General features: G+C 28.7%; 1 protein-coding gene across 1 annotated transcript; it reads right to left on the bottom strand.

Moving 5' to 3' along the window:
- Nucleotides 1–1,395: 1,395 nt before the first annotated feature.
- On the bottom strand, nucleotides 1,396–19,997 carry mRpS18C (mitochondrial ribosomal protein S18C). Its single transcript, XM_016058309.5, has 5 exons — nucleotides 19,843–19,997; nucleotides 17,994–18,133; nucleotides 7,619–7,702; nucleotides 1,649–1,775; nucleotides 1,396–1,567 (listed from the first exon to the last, which is right to left on the bottom strand). Exons 1-5 carry the CDS (start codon nucleotides 19,895–19,897, stop codon nucleotides 1,476–1,478), a joined length of 498 nt encoding a protein of 165 aa, XP_015913795.2. The 5' UTR covers nucleotides 19,898–19,997; the 3' UTR covers nucleotides 1,396–1,475.
- Between the last annotated feature and the right edge of the window lie 51 nt (nucleotides 19,998–20,048).

Below are 20,048 nucleotides of genomic sequence, written 5' to 3'. Positions count from 1 at the left end.
GAGATAAACTTTACTTGTTACAATTTGGAAACAAATGTAACTTGCACTATCATGATACATAGAGTCTTTGAGCACTCTATCAAGTCGGAAAATGGCTGGAATTTTCATTGACGCTAAGTTGTATTTAGAGATTAATTCCAGTTATAGCAGTAAGGAAAACAATGAAATTTTATTGTTGTACAGCACAGAGCACCAATTAAAATTTTAAAGAGCTGTTGCTAATTGAAGGTGGACATTGACAATTTTTTATAACCATTGTTGAACAGCCAACCCAATTTTGGGTTTATGACTACTAATTTTTAACTCCGTAGCTTTGCAATTTTGAACCCAATCCAGAAGACAAGGGAACTCCTTGATCAAATATTGGGAAAAATTTGCCTTTGTGGAGGACTTTTTGAACTCACATTTGAGGAAAACCACGAAAACCTCCCATTGTTAATGTGACAGAAAGGGGACTCTAACCCATGATTCATCTACTATTGAGGATATTGCGCTGTGGTCAGTGCGAGCCGAGTGCTGAATTCCTATCAAACAGCCATCGCTGAGACTCGAATCCGGTTTACCTCATTGGATGGCGAATACTCTATTTCCTGAGTCACCATAGCTCAGACTTGACGATCAAGTTTAGTATAATGATAAAATAAGAATAAATTCCGCTTTCAAAATCTAAAAATGATTGAAACTAACAAAAAATGTCTCTAACTAGTCAGAAAGCAGTTGAAATTTCGATTGCAAGCTTAAATCATCACCGACACATAAGCAAGTTAAAAATAAATAAATAATAGAAAATAAAATAATTGGGGTAGAGAGAAAATTAACCAATTTATGTATTTGAGAAAAAAAGGAAACAAATAACTTTCCATCAATTAATATTCATGCGACGTAGTATCATTAATTTCATTCCAAATCTTTTCTTCATCGTCAAATGACAAGCAGCCAATAAAAGAGTTACTGAAAAGAAATTGTAGTCTGCCAACACTCTCAATTTTTAAAAATGTACAATATGTTTTAAAAAAGAACAGAGCTTCCTTGGCTGTCGGTTAAGATAGAGAAAACAGAAAGAGTTAATGACGTAAAAACAATAAATCAATTATGAAGATAGTTTAAAAAAGAAAAAGTCAGAAATAATAGGAAACAGTAGGAAAAAAGAGAACAAAGAAAATAACAGGAATAATCAGAAAAAAATAGGAGTTTGCCATCTCTAACTAATGTATTGCAACGCTAACAAATTTCAATTCAGTTTCTTAAAAAGATATATATGATACCTTATTTAAATAGTGGTATATCTTTATTATATATAATGCTCAATTTGAATTATAGTTGTTTCTTTAATGACAAATTACTAATGTCATTTTTAGTGTTACAAAGAACAAAACAAAAAACAATAAAAGATACTTTAAACAAAGGCATTTATTCTTTAATTTAAAACTACTATATATATACAATATCAAAACACATTTCAATGAGCCACACTGCTAATGAGGATTATGTCTTGAAGGCTTAAATGGATCAAAAAGTTTTGGATCCCTGAGATATTGTGGTGCCTTTATCAAAATTGGCATGTATCCTAAATACAAAATTTAGAAATTAAGACAATTTCAAAATAAAAAAAATTACTAATCAATAAAAATTTTTAAACTTTACTCACCTAATGTCTGAGATAACTTGATAGCACTTACTAAGCGCTTTTGCTGTGCAGTACAAAGACCTGTTATATGTTTATCATATATAAACCCAGTATAAGAAGACATAAATTGACTCAGTAGTCTTGGATTCTGAAATTTAAATAGAAACTTATTTAAATTTTTCATTAATGAAGTAAAATATTTCAGAACAAAATATAAATAGGTGATACTGTTAAAATATATAATAAAAATTAAATTACTGACTAATAAAAATTAAATACAGTCGGTCTTCCATTTAACGAACTTCCATTTTGCGAATTTTTTCGAGGAACCAAGAGCAATTTGAAAATTCCTCGCAAAATAACTTCAAAATAGAGAAGTGAATTTTCTATTTAACGAAGATCCATTTCCCTATTTTCCAAAATATTTCAGAACATTTCAAACTTGTTAACGCATTTTATGGGGGAAATGACCTTGAATTAATTTTCGAAGCCACTGCTTTACGTAATGTTTTACTGCTTTCTCTAAAAAAAATTTGAGAGAAAACAGTAAAATCCCTTTCCCTTTTTGCTTGCATTTCAAATGAAAAACTCAGTTCAAATTAACGGATTTTATCAGTAGCAATCAAACTTAAGAACGCATGCGGTAATGCATGTTTAAAATTACTTTTATAATAAATGCAGCTATAATTTTATACATAAATTTAGCTGTTTTTGCTGTTGAAAATGTATGTAGCATAATAATGTAACACTAGATAATGTTTTACTCTATTCTTGCTTTCCATGCAAATTTCTTTCATGGTTATAATTTATAAAATAAATAGTAGATACCAGTTTGCAAGATAAAGGTGCATCAATTGCAATCTTAATTATGTCTAGTGTTTATGAATTTAAAACCTGTTTTGTGTCGTTCAAGTATTTTAAAAGGTGATTTTCTATTTAATGAATTTTCCATGTAACGAACTTATCATCAGGATTTAGCGACTTCGTTAAATAGAGGTCCGACTGTATAACAGGGTTCACACATAATATCTGGAGAAAAAAATTTCTTGAGATTTCCCTGATTATTTTGAGAATTTCTAAAAAATTCATCATGAAAAAAATGTGAAAATAATACTGATACCAAAAAGAACAATAAAATCTTAAAAGCATGATAAAAGTCATCTGCATCAATATCAATACAACATCATTTCTATGTCACATCTGGTGGCAAAGTACAGGCTTCGTAGAGTGCCAAAACAAAATCAGGACAGCATTTTTCAAAGATATCGGGAAATTTTTTGGAACAGTATGCATACACTTGACTATTTTTTAAAATAGACAAACTGAAAAATGTATAATGTGCTTATCTTAAGATAGTAAAAACAAATTTTATCACAAAAGAATTTTTATTTTAAACAATGTTAATTGATTTAGTTGAAGTTAAATAGATTAAAATTAATTCAAAAATTAAAGCACAACAATGGCCTAAACTTAAGGTCTACAACAGTGATTATCAAACTTATTTCTTTTACCGCCCCCTTTGAAAATCAATTATATTTCAGCGCCCCCATTTTTTATACACCCCTAAAACTTAAAAACCACAATTTCATTACTTTAATTAATTTAGTTATATGTATTAGTTGGTTCTGATGTTTAAACTTACATTCTAAACTGGAAATTTTTACCTGTGAGAGCAAATAAAACCCAACTTTATAATATTAACAATATATTTTAATCAAATTAAAAGAAACAATATAAATATATAACCAGTTTTTACACTAACAGGGGTCTGTTTAGAAGAAATTTGGGTCCGTTAACGGACCCTTCACAAAATATCTTTTCATAAAAACGGACCCTTCACAAAATATTTTATCTTAAAAACGGACCCTTCACAAAATATTTTAACTTAAAAACGGACCCTTCACAAAATGATTTTTCTTTTAATCGGATCCTTCACAAATTTGTTTATCTTCATTATTATTTTGTTAATCGAATAAACCCTTCCCAGGGCAAAAAAACAAGAAAGATGGATGTAAACGAATTAAGTTTTGTCTTCGGCAGACGATTCTTCCATTATTCGTCCGAAATTAATATTCTGCATTCAGCAGTATAGGCTAAATACCAAATATTTGTATGTTGCATCTCTAATTTAAAAGCAGCAATTGTTGTTTATTTTTTAAAATTTAAGTTTTTTAATTATAATTTTACAGTGTTGCGCATAATCTTGTATGTCTTTACAATTTAAAAACTCCTTGAAAAAGTTTTTTTTTTTGCAATAACGGACCCTATTTGCACAAATTCATAAAAGCGGACCCTGGTTGAAAGAATGTGAGTAATTTTTTCACAATTTCACGAAAAACAGACCTTTCACAAAATGTCTGGACAGACCCCTGACTAATCTAATGAGATGGATGAATTTGATGATATTTAATAAGTTGTCGATATCAGGTTCGATTTTACTCAAAAACAGTCGTAAATCGCAGCGTTTGGTAACTTGCAAATGATTTCTCTTTTTAGTCAGCAGCGTTGTCACAGCGCTAAATCCACGTTCACACAAATATGACGATGGGAATGCTATCAAAAATCGTTCAACGATAGACCACAATCCAGGTCACAACTGCGGAATTGACTTTTGTAGCCAAAATTGTTGGTAGCCATTTTTGTATTTGATTTTTATTTCCTCATTCGTTGTCAGTTCTATAAGTTCTTCTTCCAACTGGGGTGATATTACTATGTTGACATTTGAAAAAGGATCTAACACCCAGTCTGGTATTTCCAATTTCAAAATGTCCTGGAATCTTTCAATGAAATCACTGTGAAGATTTTCCAAATGTTGGCAGTGGACGAGCAAGTCGTTGTTGTTGCAGGATACTGATAAATTAGGAAAATTATGGAACTCACGTCTGCCGATATTCTTTTTGTGTAAGAGCAGCTTGACTACAAAAGCAGCGACGACATTTTTTGTTTTTATTGTCAAGTCATCGCCTTGAAGTTGGAGATTCATATCATTAAGCAATGTATAAGGGTTTGTCAGGTATGCGATATCATTCTTTGATGTGATGAGGTTTTCACGCAATTCTGCGTCCTTGTTTTCCAAGAACTCTATGACAGAGTCAAACAGATTGTAAAAACGAGTCGGACAATTTCTTTTTGATAGCCAATGCACTTCTCTGTGAAAGATCAATCTGTTGAAATCTTCATCATTATCAACACAAAGCTAATTAAATAATCTGTCATTTAAAGAGTTGTTTCGGATTTTATTGACTGCTCTGATGACATGTTGCAATGATTGAAATAGTCGTTCACTTAAATTTCTAGCAACTAAATGCTGTCAATGTCTAACGCAATGTACAGCAAGCACATCAGGAATTTTCTTTTTTAAGTACGATATGAAGCCTTTTTGACACCCCGTCATAGCTGAAGCACCATCTGTAGCAGCTGATATAATATTCTTCAACGGAATTCCTTTTTATTACAAAACTTTTCCAGTGTTTTAAATACAGTTTCTCCTTTCGCGTCTGTCTCTAAATTTCTAGCAAATCAAAGTTCTTGACATATTTTTTCATCTTTAATAAATCTCACGTAAGACAACAACCATGCTTCATTAGTTAGTAAAGTGGACTCATCCAACTGAATTGAAAACTTACTAGTCTTCATATGATTGCACAATGACTTTTCAATGTTTTCAGCCATTTCATCAATTCGTCTTTGGACAGAACTATTGCTCAAAGGCATTTTTCGAATTATATCTGCCGTCGGTTTATGGAGCACAGTAGTTATAACTTCTTTTATTGCCGGCAAAATTAACGTTTCTCCGATGGTGTGTGGTTTACCTGTTTGAGCAATTAACAGAGAGATATTGAATGAAGCTCAAAGTCCGTCATCGTCATACTTAGCAGCCAACGAAAAAGTTTCGATACACTTGGCTGAGTATTATGCTTCTTTTCCAGATCTTGAAAATAGGCTACATTTTTGTCCTTCTTATCCGGATGCAATTTATTCAAATGATCCTGAAGTCTTAAAGGCTTCATCGCTTCGTTCTGGTGCAATGTAATTAAGGTAAAATTGCTTTAATTTTTTAACTATCATCGATCATGTTCCTTTATCTATCCGCAGAAACTTGTTACAACTTGATTGCATACGGTGCGCGGGCTATCCTACGAAATCTATGTTAAGTATTTTAAGTTTTTATAACATCATACAGGGTAGAAATATAAACTAATTATTCGTTATTGTGTAGTAGGTGGGTTTTAATTTTAGTAAAATTTAAAATACTATATAAAGTAAATGAAATTACAAATTATACATCGCCCCCCCCCTAACCCACATCATCGCCCCATTTTTTCTAGGCCATTTAACGCCCCCCTATAGGTTTCAAACGCCCCCAAGGGGGCGTTATCGCCCACTTTGAGAATGACTGGTCTACAACCTTTTACACCACAGCAATAAATTTTGAAAATCTTGAAAGATGTGTGCTAATATAGGTAAAGAAATTCTATAGCAGAAACGGACAACAATTAGTACTAAGACAATTTGCTGAGTTTTTCTGAATTTTGTACAAAATTTAAATTAATGTCATTCTTTGACTAGATGACATCTACTTTTGCATCAACATCCATAACTGGTTCAGACTCATGTTAGTATTTCTACATGGTTTTCCTTAATGTGCAAAGCAGACTTTGATAAAATGAAAAACTTTCTGCAAACACAAAATCTTAATTAAAAATCTTTTGGCACGCAATGATTACCTTTCGGAACTAGTTTCAACCCTTTCTTTGTCACCTCATTTTGGCAGAATTTGTTTGAAAAAACAGATTTTTTTTTAAATGTTTAATTTTTAAAGAATTTTATATTAATCCATATCACTAGAATGATTTTGGTAAAAAACCAAAAAAATAAAAAGCCGAAAATAGAAATCTAAAAATGTTACATGCAAAAATACATTTTAAATAATTGAAAATACATGATTTTAAGCAAGAAAAAGTGTGTGTCGGAAACATTTATCACAATGGAATTTTATCAATGTTTAAATAAAAAATAATCGATGCGAGATTTCATTTATTTATTTAAATTGTGTGAATATGAATCACAACGCCTGATTTTTAAATCAAGCGAAAGTGAATCTCAAGATCTAAATTTAAAATTGCGTTAATATGAATTTTGATGTCTGATTTTAAAATCGCGCTAATATGAATCTGGATGCTTTATTTTTAAATCGCGTTAACACGAATCTTGATGTTTCATTTTAAAATCTTGTTCATACGAATTCCGATGTATAATTCATAAGACACTTGAACACAAATCATAATAGTGGCTTTTAAATCGTGCGAACACGAAACGCGCTATTTGACATAAAATGGCAAAAGTACAAAAAACAATATGAGATCTTAAAACGCATAAATAGGAATCACGAGGTGTAATTTTAAATCATGTGAATGTAATTATAAATCGTGTTTGCATTTATGGGGAAAAAGCATAAAATTTAATCTTTTTTTTTTTGCTGGGAATTCGATAAAGACAAGCTTTCTTTGAAGAGGGGATTTTTATCTTTTTTAGAAATGGTAAAAAATTTTCTGCAATAGTAATAAATTTCCTGCAGTAGCGTTTGTGTATTTATATGGGTCTGGTGCAGAGACATAAGTACTCGTTTTACTTACATTCATTTGCTTCAAAACAGCATACATAAAAGCATATTTTTGTAAAGTAAGCTGTGTAAGTGGAGGTTAAACTTAATTGCTTACTATCCTTTTCATTAAAATAATTCATCAAAAAGATCTTAAAAAATCCTTACAAATATCGGCCACAGCATTTGTACTTTCAGTTATCGCCTGAAATAATAGCCTTTTTTTACATTATTTTTAATTTATTTAAAAACTATTGTTTGTTACAGAGTAAGATATTTTTGCAGGCAGGTTGAAGACCTCTTCTTTAAATAAAAGTATAATTTATTTAAATTTTTCCCAGCATAACTAATTCTTTTTTTTTATTTTTTTAGAAGAGAAATAAATATACCTTATAATCAAATGGAATTTTATACTTGCATGCAATGCAAACTTTCTTTGGAAGTTCATATGGATCCTTTATGTCAGAAATAAACTGAAATAAAATAAATTAAGAAATTAGCTATGAAAAGAGAAGGGGAAAAATTAAAATATAGTATTAACACTTAATCCAACTAAAATAATTGAATGACCACTACATAAAAAAAATTTTATTTCTTAATCTTTAATACTAACTAAAATGAAAAAGGTAGATAAGATTTTCATCAAGAATAATGTCTTTATGAACTCATTTATTTTAATTGCAAATGTCTTAGAAAAAATTTAAAAAATCAAAAAAGATGAAAACAAATTCCAATCAGGAAATAAAAGATAAAAAATATTTTTTATAATGAGAAAACTTTAAATTCAATTATTAAAAAGATCAATATAAAAAAAAAAATTTATATTGATCTGCAGAAGAGCAATGCAGGCATAAATCAGGAGCATGCAACTGAAAATGAAATTTTTTTTAAACTTTACTTAATCTTTATTATAAAATACTGATGTGGATCAAGCAATACTCAATAGCATTAACTTATGATATGGTTTGAAGAAAATAATTAGTTCTATCTCATGTAAATGTAAACCTTTAATATTACAAATTATGCCAAAATTAAATAAAAAGATTTAAAACATATTTAAAAATAAATTTGAAAAAAAAAAATTTAACTAAGAAAGTGTCATTTAAAAAAAAAAATTGCCGTATTTCTACACTTAGTGGGTCACTATTCAAATAATTATCAAAAACCAGTTTTTAAAGGGATTTAAAAGAAATGCTAAGAAAAAAGCCATTTTGAATGCTTATTAATTTAAAAGATATATTAAGAAAGATTAAAAGAAATGTTAAGACAAAAGTCATTTTAAATGCTTATTAATTTAAAAGATATGTTAAGAAAGATTAAAAGAAATGTTAAGAATAAAGTCATTTCAATTGCTTATTAATTTAAAAGAAATGTTAAGCAAGATTAAGATTAAAAGAAATGTTAAGAAAAAAGTCATTTTAAATGCTTATCAATTAAGGAAATTAAAAGTGATAGAAGAACTTGAAAAAGAGCAGATTTACTTATATTTATGACAAAAATTAAAAGTTAATACTATGCATATTTCATAGAAATTTTCCTGCTACACACATCTTTCCAATTGAATAATAATGAAAAATCAGTTTTTTGATACAGGAAAGCCTGTTTTGAGAAAACTAGAACTAACACTCAGAGAGTTAACTCTTGGGCATTAAAAGTTAACTAGAGTAAATTTGAACTCTCTCAAGAAATCCATGTAAAGTCTAACAAAGAAATATGGAAAGATGTGAACTCAGTATTATGTGAAAAGATCAAATGCAAGTATCATAGACACGATAATAGACTGGAGCTTTTAGTATCATTGAGAAAATAGTATGGGAATTGTGTGTTCCTAAAACTCATCATAGAGACCAATGTTTAACTACAGCATCTTGTGCTGAAATTCTTGTGACATCAAATGGTAAAGTAACCAAAGTAGTGTAATCAAATTTATCAAAGAAACAGTCACGAATTGGAAAACAAAAGGAAAATCCAACAGTGGATTGATAATGGTTGAAAATGATAAAAGTGATGATACATTCATACAATTTTTTTCAAGTTTACCATATTTCTTTTATTTTTATTATTTAAAAGTTTAAATAGATATACAATAACAATAAAATTTAAATTAAATGAAATATTAGTTTGAAAGTAAGATGGAATTTAATATGGTAAATTTTAGGACACTTAGTATTTATAACTTTTACTCGATAGTAGGTTAAACATTTAATGCTCAAAAAGAAAAAAATCAATATTTAGAGAAAAATTATTTTTCATCTTTTAACTGACAAGAATCTTCGGAAAATTTATACATAAAATTCTTTTTTAAAGGGTAATTCCACAAAATAGCAACAAAAAAAAAAGTCGTACTAAGAATTAAAACTATGTTTTTCACATGAATCGAACTTAAGGAAAATTACTCAAAGGTCTAAATTGAAACAAAACATAAATACAAATACCCTTAAATTTTAAGAAAAGAAAATAAACATTCTAAGAAGTTCAGTAATATATAGTGAAATGATTAAAGCAACTGTTAAATATTTTATAAGTAAATTTGTTCAATTAAACATATTGAAATCTTATAAATGAGATTTCTATAATATGTCAAACTTTTGTTGATCAACACTAGTAACACACATTACAATTATACCCAAAGCAACATAAAACTACTCACAATATACACTTAAATTTGTATAATTGTATATTCAGAATATATGGAGTTCTCCCTAGGAATAAAAAGAGGCACAATACTTCCTCACAGAAAAAGACACTTTGAGTTTTGAAAGGGTAACACTGTAAAAATTTATCAAAATGTGTAATATGCAATAACTGAATTTGATCCTCAACAATATTTAAGTTATTGTCTTATACTATCTTGTATATTTCAAAAAGTAATTTTCACTCATTATCTAAATGAGAAAAATTTGCAGTTTATAAATAATGATTAAAGGCCTGCTAAGAGACAATCTCTGTATATATATATATATATATATATATATATATATATATATATATATATATATATATATATATATATATATGAAAGGGTAGCAGTCATAGTGAGTGATGTTAGGCCACGCAGATAGCAGTTGGAAGGCAAAAAATATTTTATTAACTTCACATAGTATATTTAAGACATTTTCTAGCAAAGGCGGAGCTCCAAATCGCACTCAAAAACTGTGTGCTTAAGTTTTTATCCTAGGGAAAGTAGCAAAGGAATTTCCCTCTATTTTGTTATATTTGAGGGGAAAAGGGAAGTGATAAGGATTACTATTGGTTTATGAAAGAAAACTAGCTTTTCCCACACAGAGCATAGGGAGATATGTCCTGCTCTTAATTAAATGCATAGTTGAGCCAAAAATAGATTTAAGAACAGGATGTGGCTTTTAAAAGTGTGAGAAAGTATTTCGTTAAGAATAATTAATTAGGATGAAGTTTTATAGCAAAGAAACTAACGTAAAAAGATTAGTAGAAGCTTTTTATGTTACATCCCCCCTCGCCGAAAAATTTTAACTAACATCAAAAAATTTTTAAAATTATCCCTTTGCAAAACTTTCCTTATGATGACACAATTAAAATAATAATAATAATATTTGTAAAATCAACAAGATATAAAGTAACATGAATTATAAAAAAAAAACACACTTGCACACTATGTAAAAAAAATTTTCATACAGTGTTAGAGGAAGAAAAAAAAATTTGAAGTAGCGCTACTATCCAAATGAAGTGTTAGATCTCCATTTTCAAAATTTTTTTGTGATTAAGTTTTTTCAGTCCTTTTTTATAATCACAGTAAATAAAGTTATTCCTCATACTAACACAATTAAAATAAACTTTTCACTTAAGACAAGAAAATCTATAAAAATTTCCTAAAAGATGTAAATATTCATATTCAATAACAAGAAAGATACAAAAATATGAAAATGCAAGTGATATGAGATATAAAAATACAAATTGACACTTTTTATCAAAAAAAATTTTCAATATAAAATGTAAAAAAAATTTGACACAATGGTCTTTAATCTGAAGTTTAAGACTTCAGTGTTATTAGGGGAAATTGTTTTGTTGGATTAGGGGCTGTATTCCCCAAAAGGAGGAAAACAGTCCCTATTCTCAACAATAATGTGCTGGAAGATCCTAGATTCAACAAGGTGCATAAATATTTATTTTTTTGGTTTTCACCAGAGACAAAACTACCATCGCCCCATAACCTACTAGATTGGGTAACGCTGAACTTGAAGAAAAATTTTGAAAGGTCGGATCTTCCAGAAAAAAGGGGACCGCATGTTCCATTGAACTATGCGTATTGTCGTCATATTCGGTGTTCTTTAATTTTATTTCAACAATGAAAAATCATTAAATTCAATATAAAATATAATTAATTCTATTATTTAAACTATTACTGGTTTTTTATTCGTGACATAATTTCAGTTTGTCAGGTGGGTGGTACCTTCGCAATTTTGATATATGAACTATTTCTGTATTTTCTTTATTATGAATATTCTTTTTATTTATTTTGTAATTAACATCAGAAAATTTTTCAAGAATTATATATGGACCGGAAAAAGTTGGGGTAAGTTTCCTAGTATTGGGGTATTTAAAATCTTCATACATTACAGTATCATTAGGGGAAAATTCAATATGAGTAAATCTTGCATCATAATAAATTTTATTTTTCTCATGATATTGTTTAGTTCTTTCAACTGCAATTTTTCTTGCTTCTTCTACTGGTGGATAAATTTCTTCGGATAAAGGATGATTAAATGGGACTGTGCCAAACATTAAAAAAGCTGGTGGGAATTTAGTTACTGAATGTGGAGTTAAATTGTATTCTTCGGTTACTTCTTTTAATAATTTAGGCCAAGGAACTTATTTAGAAGAATCATTAATTTTGCATTTTAATCGTGTTACAATGGTTTGTCCTAAACGTTCAACTTTTCCATTAGTTTCGGGTCTATGGGCTGTAGTTAACAATTGTTTGATTTTGCTATGTTTAAGAAATTTTTTAAAGTGGGAAGAAGTAAATGCGGCATTTCTATCACTCAAAATACTTTTAGGGGTTTGAATTTGAAAAATTTGGTGCAAAAAATTTACATAGGTTTCCGTAGTTATTGATTTCGAAGCAAAAGACCACATATATCGAGTGTGATGATCAATTACTAAAGTTAAATATTTTTTGGTAGAATTATAATAATTAAAACCACCTACACTATCGATTGCAATTATTTCAAAAGGTTTGTCAACTGGGGGCATTTCCTGAAGTAACCCAAATCTTTTCTGTCTAGGTTTTTTATTAATTTGACAAGTATGACAATGTTTGTTAAAATTTGTAATGTCCAAAGTAATATTTTCCCAATAGTAAACAGGAGTAAGCAAATTAATAGTTTTTTGAATTCCCGGATGGCCAAATTTTTTATGAGTAATTTCAAGTAATTTATGCCTTAAAGAAAATGGAACAACAATTTTGGTAAAACCCTTTTTACGTATGCACAAAACATTATCTATTTTAATAAAATTTCCAGTTAAATTATCATTTTGTTGGGCTTCGCGAATTTCGTCTAATTGCAAAAGATGTGAAAAATGGCTTACATTATTTAAATCAACATTACTATTGTGTTCACTATTGTCAGGAATATCTCGGGATAACATGTCAGCTTCAAAGTTTAAGGTGCCTTTTGTGTATTTTATATCATAATCATACATACTCAATAGTAAAGACCAGCGGAACAATCTACCTTTCAGATTTTTAACATTTTTTAACCAAACTAAAGCCGCATGATCTGTATGTATGGTAAATTTATTTCCAAATAAATAGTGATAAAATTTGTTTAATGCATCAACAATAGCAAGACATTCCAGTTCTGTGATAGCATAATTTTTCTCATAGTCTCTAAGAGAACGAGAATGGAATGCTATTGGATGTAAGACACCTGAAACATCTGGCTGTTTCAAAATTGCTCCAACACCACTTTGACTTGCATCAACAAAAATATGACATGGTAATTTAGGATTAAATATTTTCAAAATTGGTTTACAAACTAAAGCATTCTTTAAAATTTCGAATGCCTCTTGACATTTGGGAGTCCAACACCAGGTTGTATTTTTCTTTAAGAGATTATTTAAAGGTACTCTAATTTTAGCATAATTATTTATAAATTTATTATACACATTTATTGAACCTAAAAATCGTTGAAGAGATTTAACATTAGTTGGAGGTTTCAAGTTTTTAATTGCTTCAATGTTGTTGTTATCAGGAGTTACTACACCATGACATATTTCATAACCCAAAAATTGAATTTTAGTTTGCAAAAAAGAACATTTAGAAGGTTTTAATTTTAAATTTTCAAATCTACATATTTCAAAAATTTCCTTTAGATGATTTAAATGTTCTTCAAAACTATTAGAATAAATTATGATATCATCAAAATAATTAGCTGCAAATGAAACTTTATGTTTAGTGAGTATTCTACGTATTGTTCTTTGAAAAATACTAGGGGCGTTCTTCCACCCAAATGGCAATCTTAACCATTCATATAACCCACTATTGGTGACAAAAGCAAGTTTTTCAGTGTCTTCAGGGTTGATTGGAATTTGCCAATAACCACTTACCATATCAAGTCTACTAAAATAAACATTGTTCCCTAATTTATCTATAAGAGTTTCTATAAGAGGTAATGGTTCTGCATCCGATTTAGTGATTTGATTTAATTTTCTAAAGTCTATACACAATCTACTTTTTTTATTTTCATCTTTTTTATAAACTAAAGTTACTGGAGCAGAATAGGGAGAAGAGCTTTCTTTAATAATATTATGCTTTAACAATTCCTCAATTTGTTTATCTATTTCCTCTTGTTGTTTTGGGGAAGTTTTGTATGCTCGTAAGGATACTGGTAAGTCTGATGTTAATCTTACCCTTTGAGGTTCAATTCTTATTGTCCCTACATCATATTTATCTTTAGCAAAAATATCTGAAAAATCTTCTAAAATTTCCTGAAGTTGGGAATTTTTTTCATCATCATGAATTTGCATAATTCCGTCAACATGATTTTGACAATGTTGCGCACCATTATCACATTTAGTCTCAAGAACATTTGAAAACTCAAGATTATTTTCAGTTTTGCTATTTAAATCTTTATTTTTAAGTCTATTTTTTATTTTATTCTTCTTTAAATTCTCTTTGTTTAAATTTTTATTTTTGTTTACTTTCATGTCCAAAATTTTATTTTCCATAATCATTTCATTTTGTTTATTTTTAATTGATTTAACATTCATTCTTTTGTTTTTACATTCCTTATTTTTATACTTAGCTTTATTTTCTTTATTGGTATTTTTGTTGCAATCATTAACCTGGATTTCAGGAGAAATATGTAAAGACAAGTTGCTTTTATAATCCGAAAAAATTATCAGCTTTCTCTGATTTTGCATTACAACTCGTTCAACACAATCTATCACTAATTTAAACCCATTACATTCCTTTAAACCCAGTATGGCATAAGGTAGATCAGTATTTAATATATAAAATTCCACTGACCTAGCTATATCTCCAATTTTTAAATTTAAAGTACAAGTGTGGTTAAGTTGCAAAATACCTTTTGTTTGTTTTACATTAACAAAGTCTTTTCTTTCTTTTAGGACATTAAGTTTTTCAAAAAGCTTAGCCGGAATTATATTTAATGTACTTCCTGTATCAATGTTTAACAGGATAGTTTTATTTGTCAAAATTGGGTTTTTGTCACTTATATTGTTTTTGTTTTTATATTGTACATATCCAGTTACTATTAATTGACAATTTTGTTGTTGGTCACTTTCTTGTTTAGGCTGAGTTTGTTTCTCAGCCGTAAAAATATTAGGTTTGTTTATACAATTTTGGCCCCAATGATAAGCATTGGTTATACCAAGCTTATCACAGTATTTACATGGCTTAGGAGGCAACTCCTGGGAAGCTTGGGCGAAATGACTTGTTTGTTGTTCATTTATATGAAACTTTTCATTTTGAATTCTAGGTCTAAATTGGGATTGTTGGTTATAACTTTGACTAGGCCGGGAAAAGTTTTGATTTTGTTGAGGATTATAATTTGGATTACCCGAGTTGTTAAAGAATGGCCGCCTTGGTACCCAGCCTTGATATTGTGGTCCATACCCATTAAATTTGGATTCTGGTAATTTTTGTTTAGTTTCAGTTTGGGGTAAGACCGTAGGTACATCATGAATTATTTTCGAAACAATTGTGAGCCATTCAATCGGGGTTTTGGGTTCTTTTAAAACCAAAAGTGTCCTAATTTGGGGAGGCAAATCTATAGATAGACCCTCAATAATATGTTCATTACTTAAACCTATCTTTCTACCTAACTCTACCTTTTCAGTAAAATATGAGTTAAGGTCTTTAGCTTGGCCAGAAAATTTTAAATTTTGAAAATCGTTTAAGCCAAAGAGAGGTGAAAAATAATGTTCTTGAAAAATTTCAACTATTTCCTGATATGAATTACAATTAAGGCAGTTATTAATATACAATTTCAAAGCTGAACCTTTAATGAATTTTTGAAAATTTCTAACTTTCCATTCGTCATTACATTTAGCATCTAGAGTTTGTTTTTCGAAGTGTTTGAGCCAGGATGTGAATTGAACACCAATGTCAGGCTCAAAGACTAGTATGTCTGGTTTATCCTCTACATTTTGATGCATATTAAATTTGTAATTTTTGCCACTCAGTAAGGACATTAAAATAACCAAAATAAATTTCAATAATTAAATATAACATTTAAAAGAAAAAAAAGTTAAATTTATGATTAGCACATATTTTGCTTTTTTAAACACCATAATAAAATAAAAATTTAAATTTTACTTCTACAATCAATATAATATACACTGTGATATATAATGCAATATAAAAAGTGATTCCTTAAATAATAATTAAAACTATAATCATACTGAATCATAAGTGGAAAAAAAAATATGTGATAGCACTAAATTTTAATATCATTATTTAATTTAAACAAATAATATTATAAACCATTGAATAATAGCATCAATAAATGGAACTATTATCAAAATATAAATATTAATAGATAAATATAATATTACCGGAATAAATATTTGGAACAATAAACATAAAATTATATGTTCCTATTTCAATATATGAGCGTAAATGATTCAAAAGTATTCACGTTTAAAAACTTAAACTTTTGAGAGTAAATACCAATCACATCTGTAATTAATCACCAATAAATCACTTCTAATATTTGATGAATCACGCGCACACGCGAGCGGAATCATAGCTACCACTTGAGATCACATTTTTGGTCATCTTCCGTTCAAGGAAACACAGAACACTCGAGAAAATCGCCAGAAAACGAAATCAATTCGATCATATGCTGAACCTTTATCAATCCTCAATGAGACCGACAAGCAGCAAACAAGTAGGGCAACACAGAAAGCACTTGCTGTAAATCCGCAAGAAGCTAATTGTTGATGGTAACACACGGTAGGCGAAAACGAAACCAAAACAGCGAAGGCATCAATTCTTTAACGGCGATTCCGGTACAACGGTGTAGAGGCAACGTCTGGACCCATTATGAAGGAAAGTCCCGAAATTCTCATTCTTTTAGTCAGGATATCTGTTTCACGAGCAACGCCGGCATCTCCTAAAACTTCATTCCATTATTTTCTTCTTTCCTTTTATATTTATATATTTTTTACTTATTTGAAAAGAGCATTTTTTTTTTTTTTAATGGAGCCAGTGAAAAAAAAAAGTGCCAAACCAACTGCAAAATTTATCCTGCTAGGCTTGAAAGGGTAGCAGTCATAGTGAGTGATGTTAGGCCACGCAGATAGCAGTTGGAAGGCAAAAAATATTTTATTAACTTCACATAGTATATTTAAGACATTTTCTAGCAAAGGCGGAGCTCCAAATCGCACTCAAAAACTGTGTGCTTAAGTTTTTATCCTAGGGAAAGTAGCAAAGGAATTTCCCTCTATTTTGTTATATTTGAGGGGAAAAGGGAAGTGATAAGGATTACTATTGGTTTATGAAAGAAAACTAGCTTTTCCCACACAGAGCATAGGGAGATATGTCCTGCTCTTAATTAAATGCATAGTTGAGCCAAAAATAGATTTAAGAACAGGATGTGGCTTTTAAAAGTGTGAGAAAGTATTTCGTTAAGAATAATTAATTAGGATGAAGTTTTATAGCAAAGAAACTAACGTAAAAAGATTAGTAGAAGCTTTTTATGTTACATATATATATATATATATATATATATATATATATATATATATATATTAAATAAAAGAAGAAAAAAGGTAAACTAAAAAAATTTATTTTTGATAAACTTAAAAGATTTCTATAATTTATACTGAAAATTATTAATAAATAAGCATTTATAAGTGCATTAAAAAAGTAATTAATTTTAAAAAAATAATTTTAAAATTTAAAATTACTTAAAAAATTTACTAAAAGAGAGAAGCTTATAAAAATTTAATCAGTTGAAAATAATCCTAAGAAAATAAAGATTTGTAACAGTAATCAGAAATAAACCTAGAAACACAAATAACTTTTGTCTAATTATTACTTAAACAATTTTTTTTCCTAAAAATTGAATATGAATAAAAAAGCAGTGGTTTTAAGGGATGGCGGCTTTTTTTACAAAATAGGGCAATGAATAACAAAAACATTCTTATTAATAAGCATAATGAAATCAAAATAAATTAAATATGGAAATATTTAAGTAAATTTGTATTAAACCATTTTTTTATGAGAAACAGACACTATAAAAAAAAAAAGTATCTCACCATATCTGGATCATGGTGTTCAGTCACAGCATTTGAATCAGTATGTTTAGTAACTATATCTTGAACATTTTGATCAGTAATGCCAGAGCTTGTTGATCTTATATTTGAAACAAGAAATGGGGGAATTTTAGTTGATAAATCTAAAACGCAAAATGTAAAATATGGATGAATAATTAAATGGTAACAAAAATTTAAAAATTAACAAGTGATAAAATGTGGAGGCTTGTGGGTCAAATAGGAAAACTTATATACAAAGACACATTTAATTCAGATAAGAAATTAATATATATAGTAAAAACTATAAGTCAAAACTAGGATATTTTTGTCAACAGTCAGTTGTAGCATTTCAACCAATGGCCATTTTTTTAAACATGCAAGTAATTTTTCAAAGATAGAAAATTTTAAACAATTAAAAAAAATTGATGTTAATATTTTAAGGCCTTTCTTTTGAAACATTTCTCAAAATATGGTATTGCTTTATGCATAATACTGCTGTTGCATTTAAAAAATAACTAATAAGGAAAAATATTTTTCACCTAGGAAATCTGGACAATTAACCTCGTATAATAAGAGACTACACAAGATGAAAATTATTTTGCAGTAGGATTGTAGAGTATTGCATTATGCAAAGAAGACTTATATAGGAAGAGAAATATAGGTATTATTATTTTTATAGGTACTGCAGTTCTCGTTATGTAAAGAAAGTGTTACAGAACATCTCATTTGATCAAACTATTTTCATTCATGAAAACATATTCTGTATGAGTTTTTCTAAAGAAGAGCTCAGACTTTAAGTCCAAGCCAGCCAAAGTCCTCATGGGGAGATTTCTACAACAGTGTGTGGCAGAATAATCGCCAAGTCTTGGCGACTTCCAGGCAGAGGACCAAAAGAAACTATAAAAAAAAAATTTCACAGAAAATGACCAACTCGAAAGGTATAACTCATAGTCACCCCTAGGCAAACATCTACATGTTTTGTTTTGTTTTTAATTTGCAGGTTTAAAATCTATTTGGCACCTTGGTGAAAATAGTAGGTGTGAGAGATCACGATACAGGAATATCCCCGTCCTCATTGTTAAATTTTTATTACATCAAAGAATATCCCAGTTTATATATTATATAAGTGTATTTTTTCTAAAAATAATAAAAAAATATTATATATGCGATGGGGATGTTTCTGTATCGTGATCTGTCGCGCCAACTACAGTTGTCAAGGTGCCAAATAGATCTTAAATTTGCAATTTTTTTATAAAAAAAAACATGTAGATGTTTGCCTGGAGGTGGCTACGAGTTATGCCTTTCGAGTTGGTCCCTTTCAGTGATGTTTTTTTTTTTTTCCTCGCGGGCAACTGTCCGGAAGTTTTCAAGACTTGGCGATTATTCTACCACATATCACGAAACGGAAATCTCCCCTATGTGAGCTCTGGATGTTACATGAAAAAAATATATAATATAACTAATTTCAGATTATCCATCAAAATAAATAACTATAAGGAAATATATTATAAGCACACAATAATATGAAACCATAATACATAAAGTAACTACATCAAATAAATTGTTTATTCAGGATTCATCTCTTATTATTCAATTTGTGAAATAAAAATTTTCTTTCAGATATATAACGTTTTGTATTGGAGTTAAGACATAATATAATGAATATAATAGAAACAAATTAAAAGATTCATCGGTGAATAAGCATAAAAAATTAGATGAGAATTGGTAACTAAAGCAATGCATTAAATGTGAAAAAGGATGTATCTTTGCTACAAAGCTGTATCGAAAATAAAAATAAAACAAGTTTCATCTATTAGATTAAACTAGAATAAATTTTTAATAAGTCAATTACATTTTGATTTTTTCAAAATCAATTGGGGAAGCATTATTTTAGGAAGAAAATTCATTTCCAATTCCAATATTAATTTAATTTCATAAATTTGTTTACAAAACAAGATTAAATAATCACGGTTACAGTTTGAATTTAATCTTTTCTGCACAATATGCAACGAGTTTCCAAGCAAAGCTATTTATTTCTATGTAACTTGTCGCTTAATG

This window comes from Parasteatoda tepidariorum, chromosome 10 (assembly GCF_982258835.1).
Source record: "Parasteatoda tepidariorum strain Cologne lab strain chromosome 10, Ptep-v5.0, whole genome shotgun sequence".
Classification (NCBI taxonomy): Eukaryota; Metazoa; Arthropoda; class Arachnida; order Araneae; family Theridiidae; genus Parasteatoda; species Parasteatoda tepidariorum.
Note: the sequence above shows the minus strand (reverse complement) of the source record. Positions and strands in the feature narration are given on the sequence as shown.

Excerpts from the sequence above, each read along its gene's own strand:
- mRpS18C (XM_016058309.5), bottom strand. The coding sequence starts at position 19,897 with ATGAATTTTCTTCCTAAAATAATGCTTCCCCAATTGATTTTGAAAAAA. Across the intron at positions 7,703-17,993 it reads AACACCATGATCCAGATATG|TTTATTTCTGACATAAAGGA; the intron begins GTGAGATACTTT and ends ATTTTATTTCAG. Across the intron at positions 1,776-7,618 it reads AAATTCCATTTGATTATAAG|AATCCAAGACTACTGAGTCA; the intron begins GTATATTTATTT and ends TTTAAATTTCAG.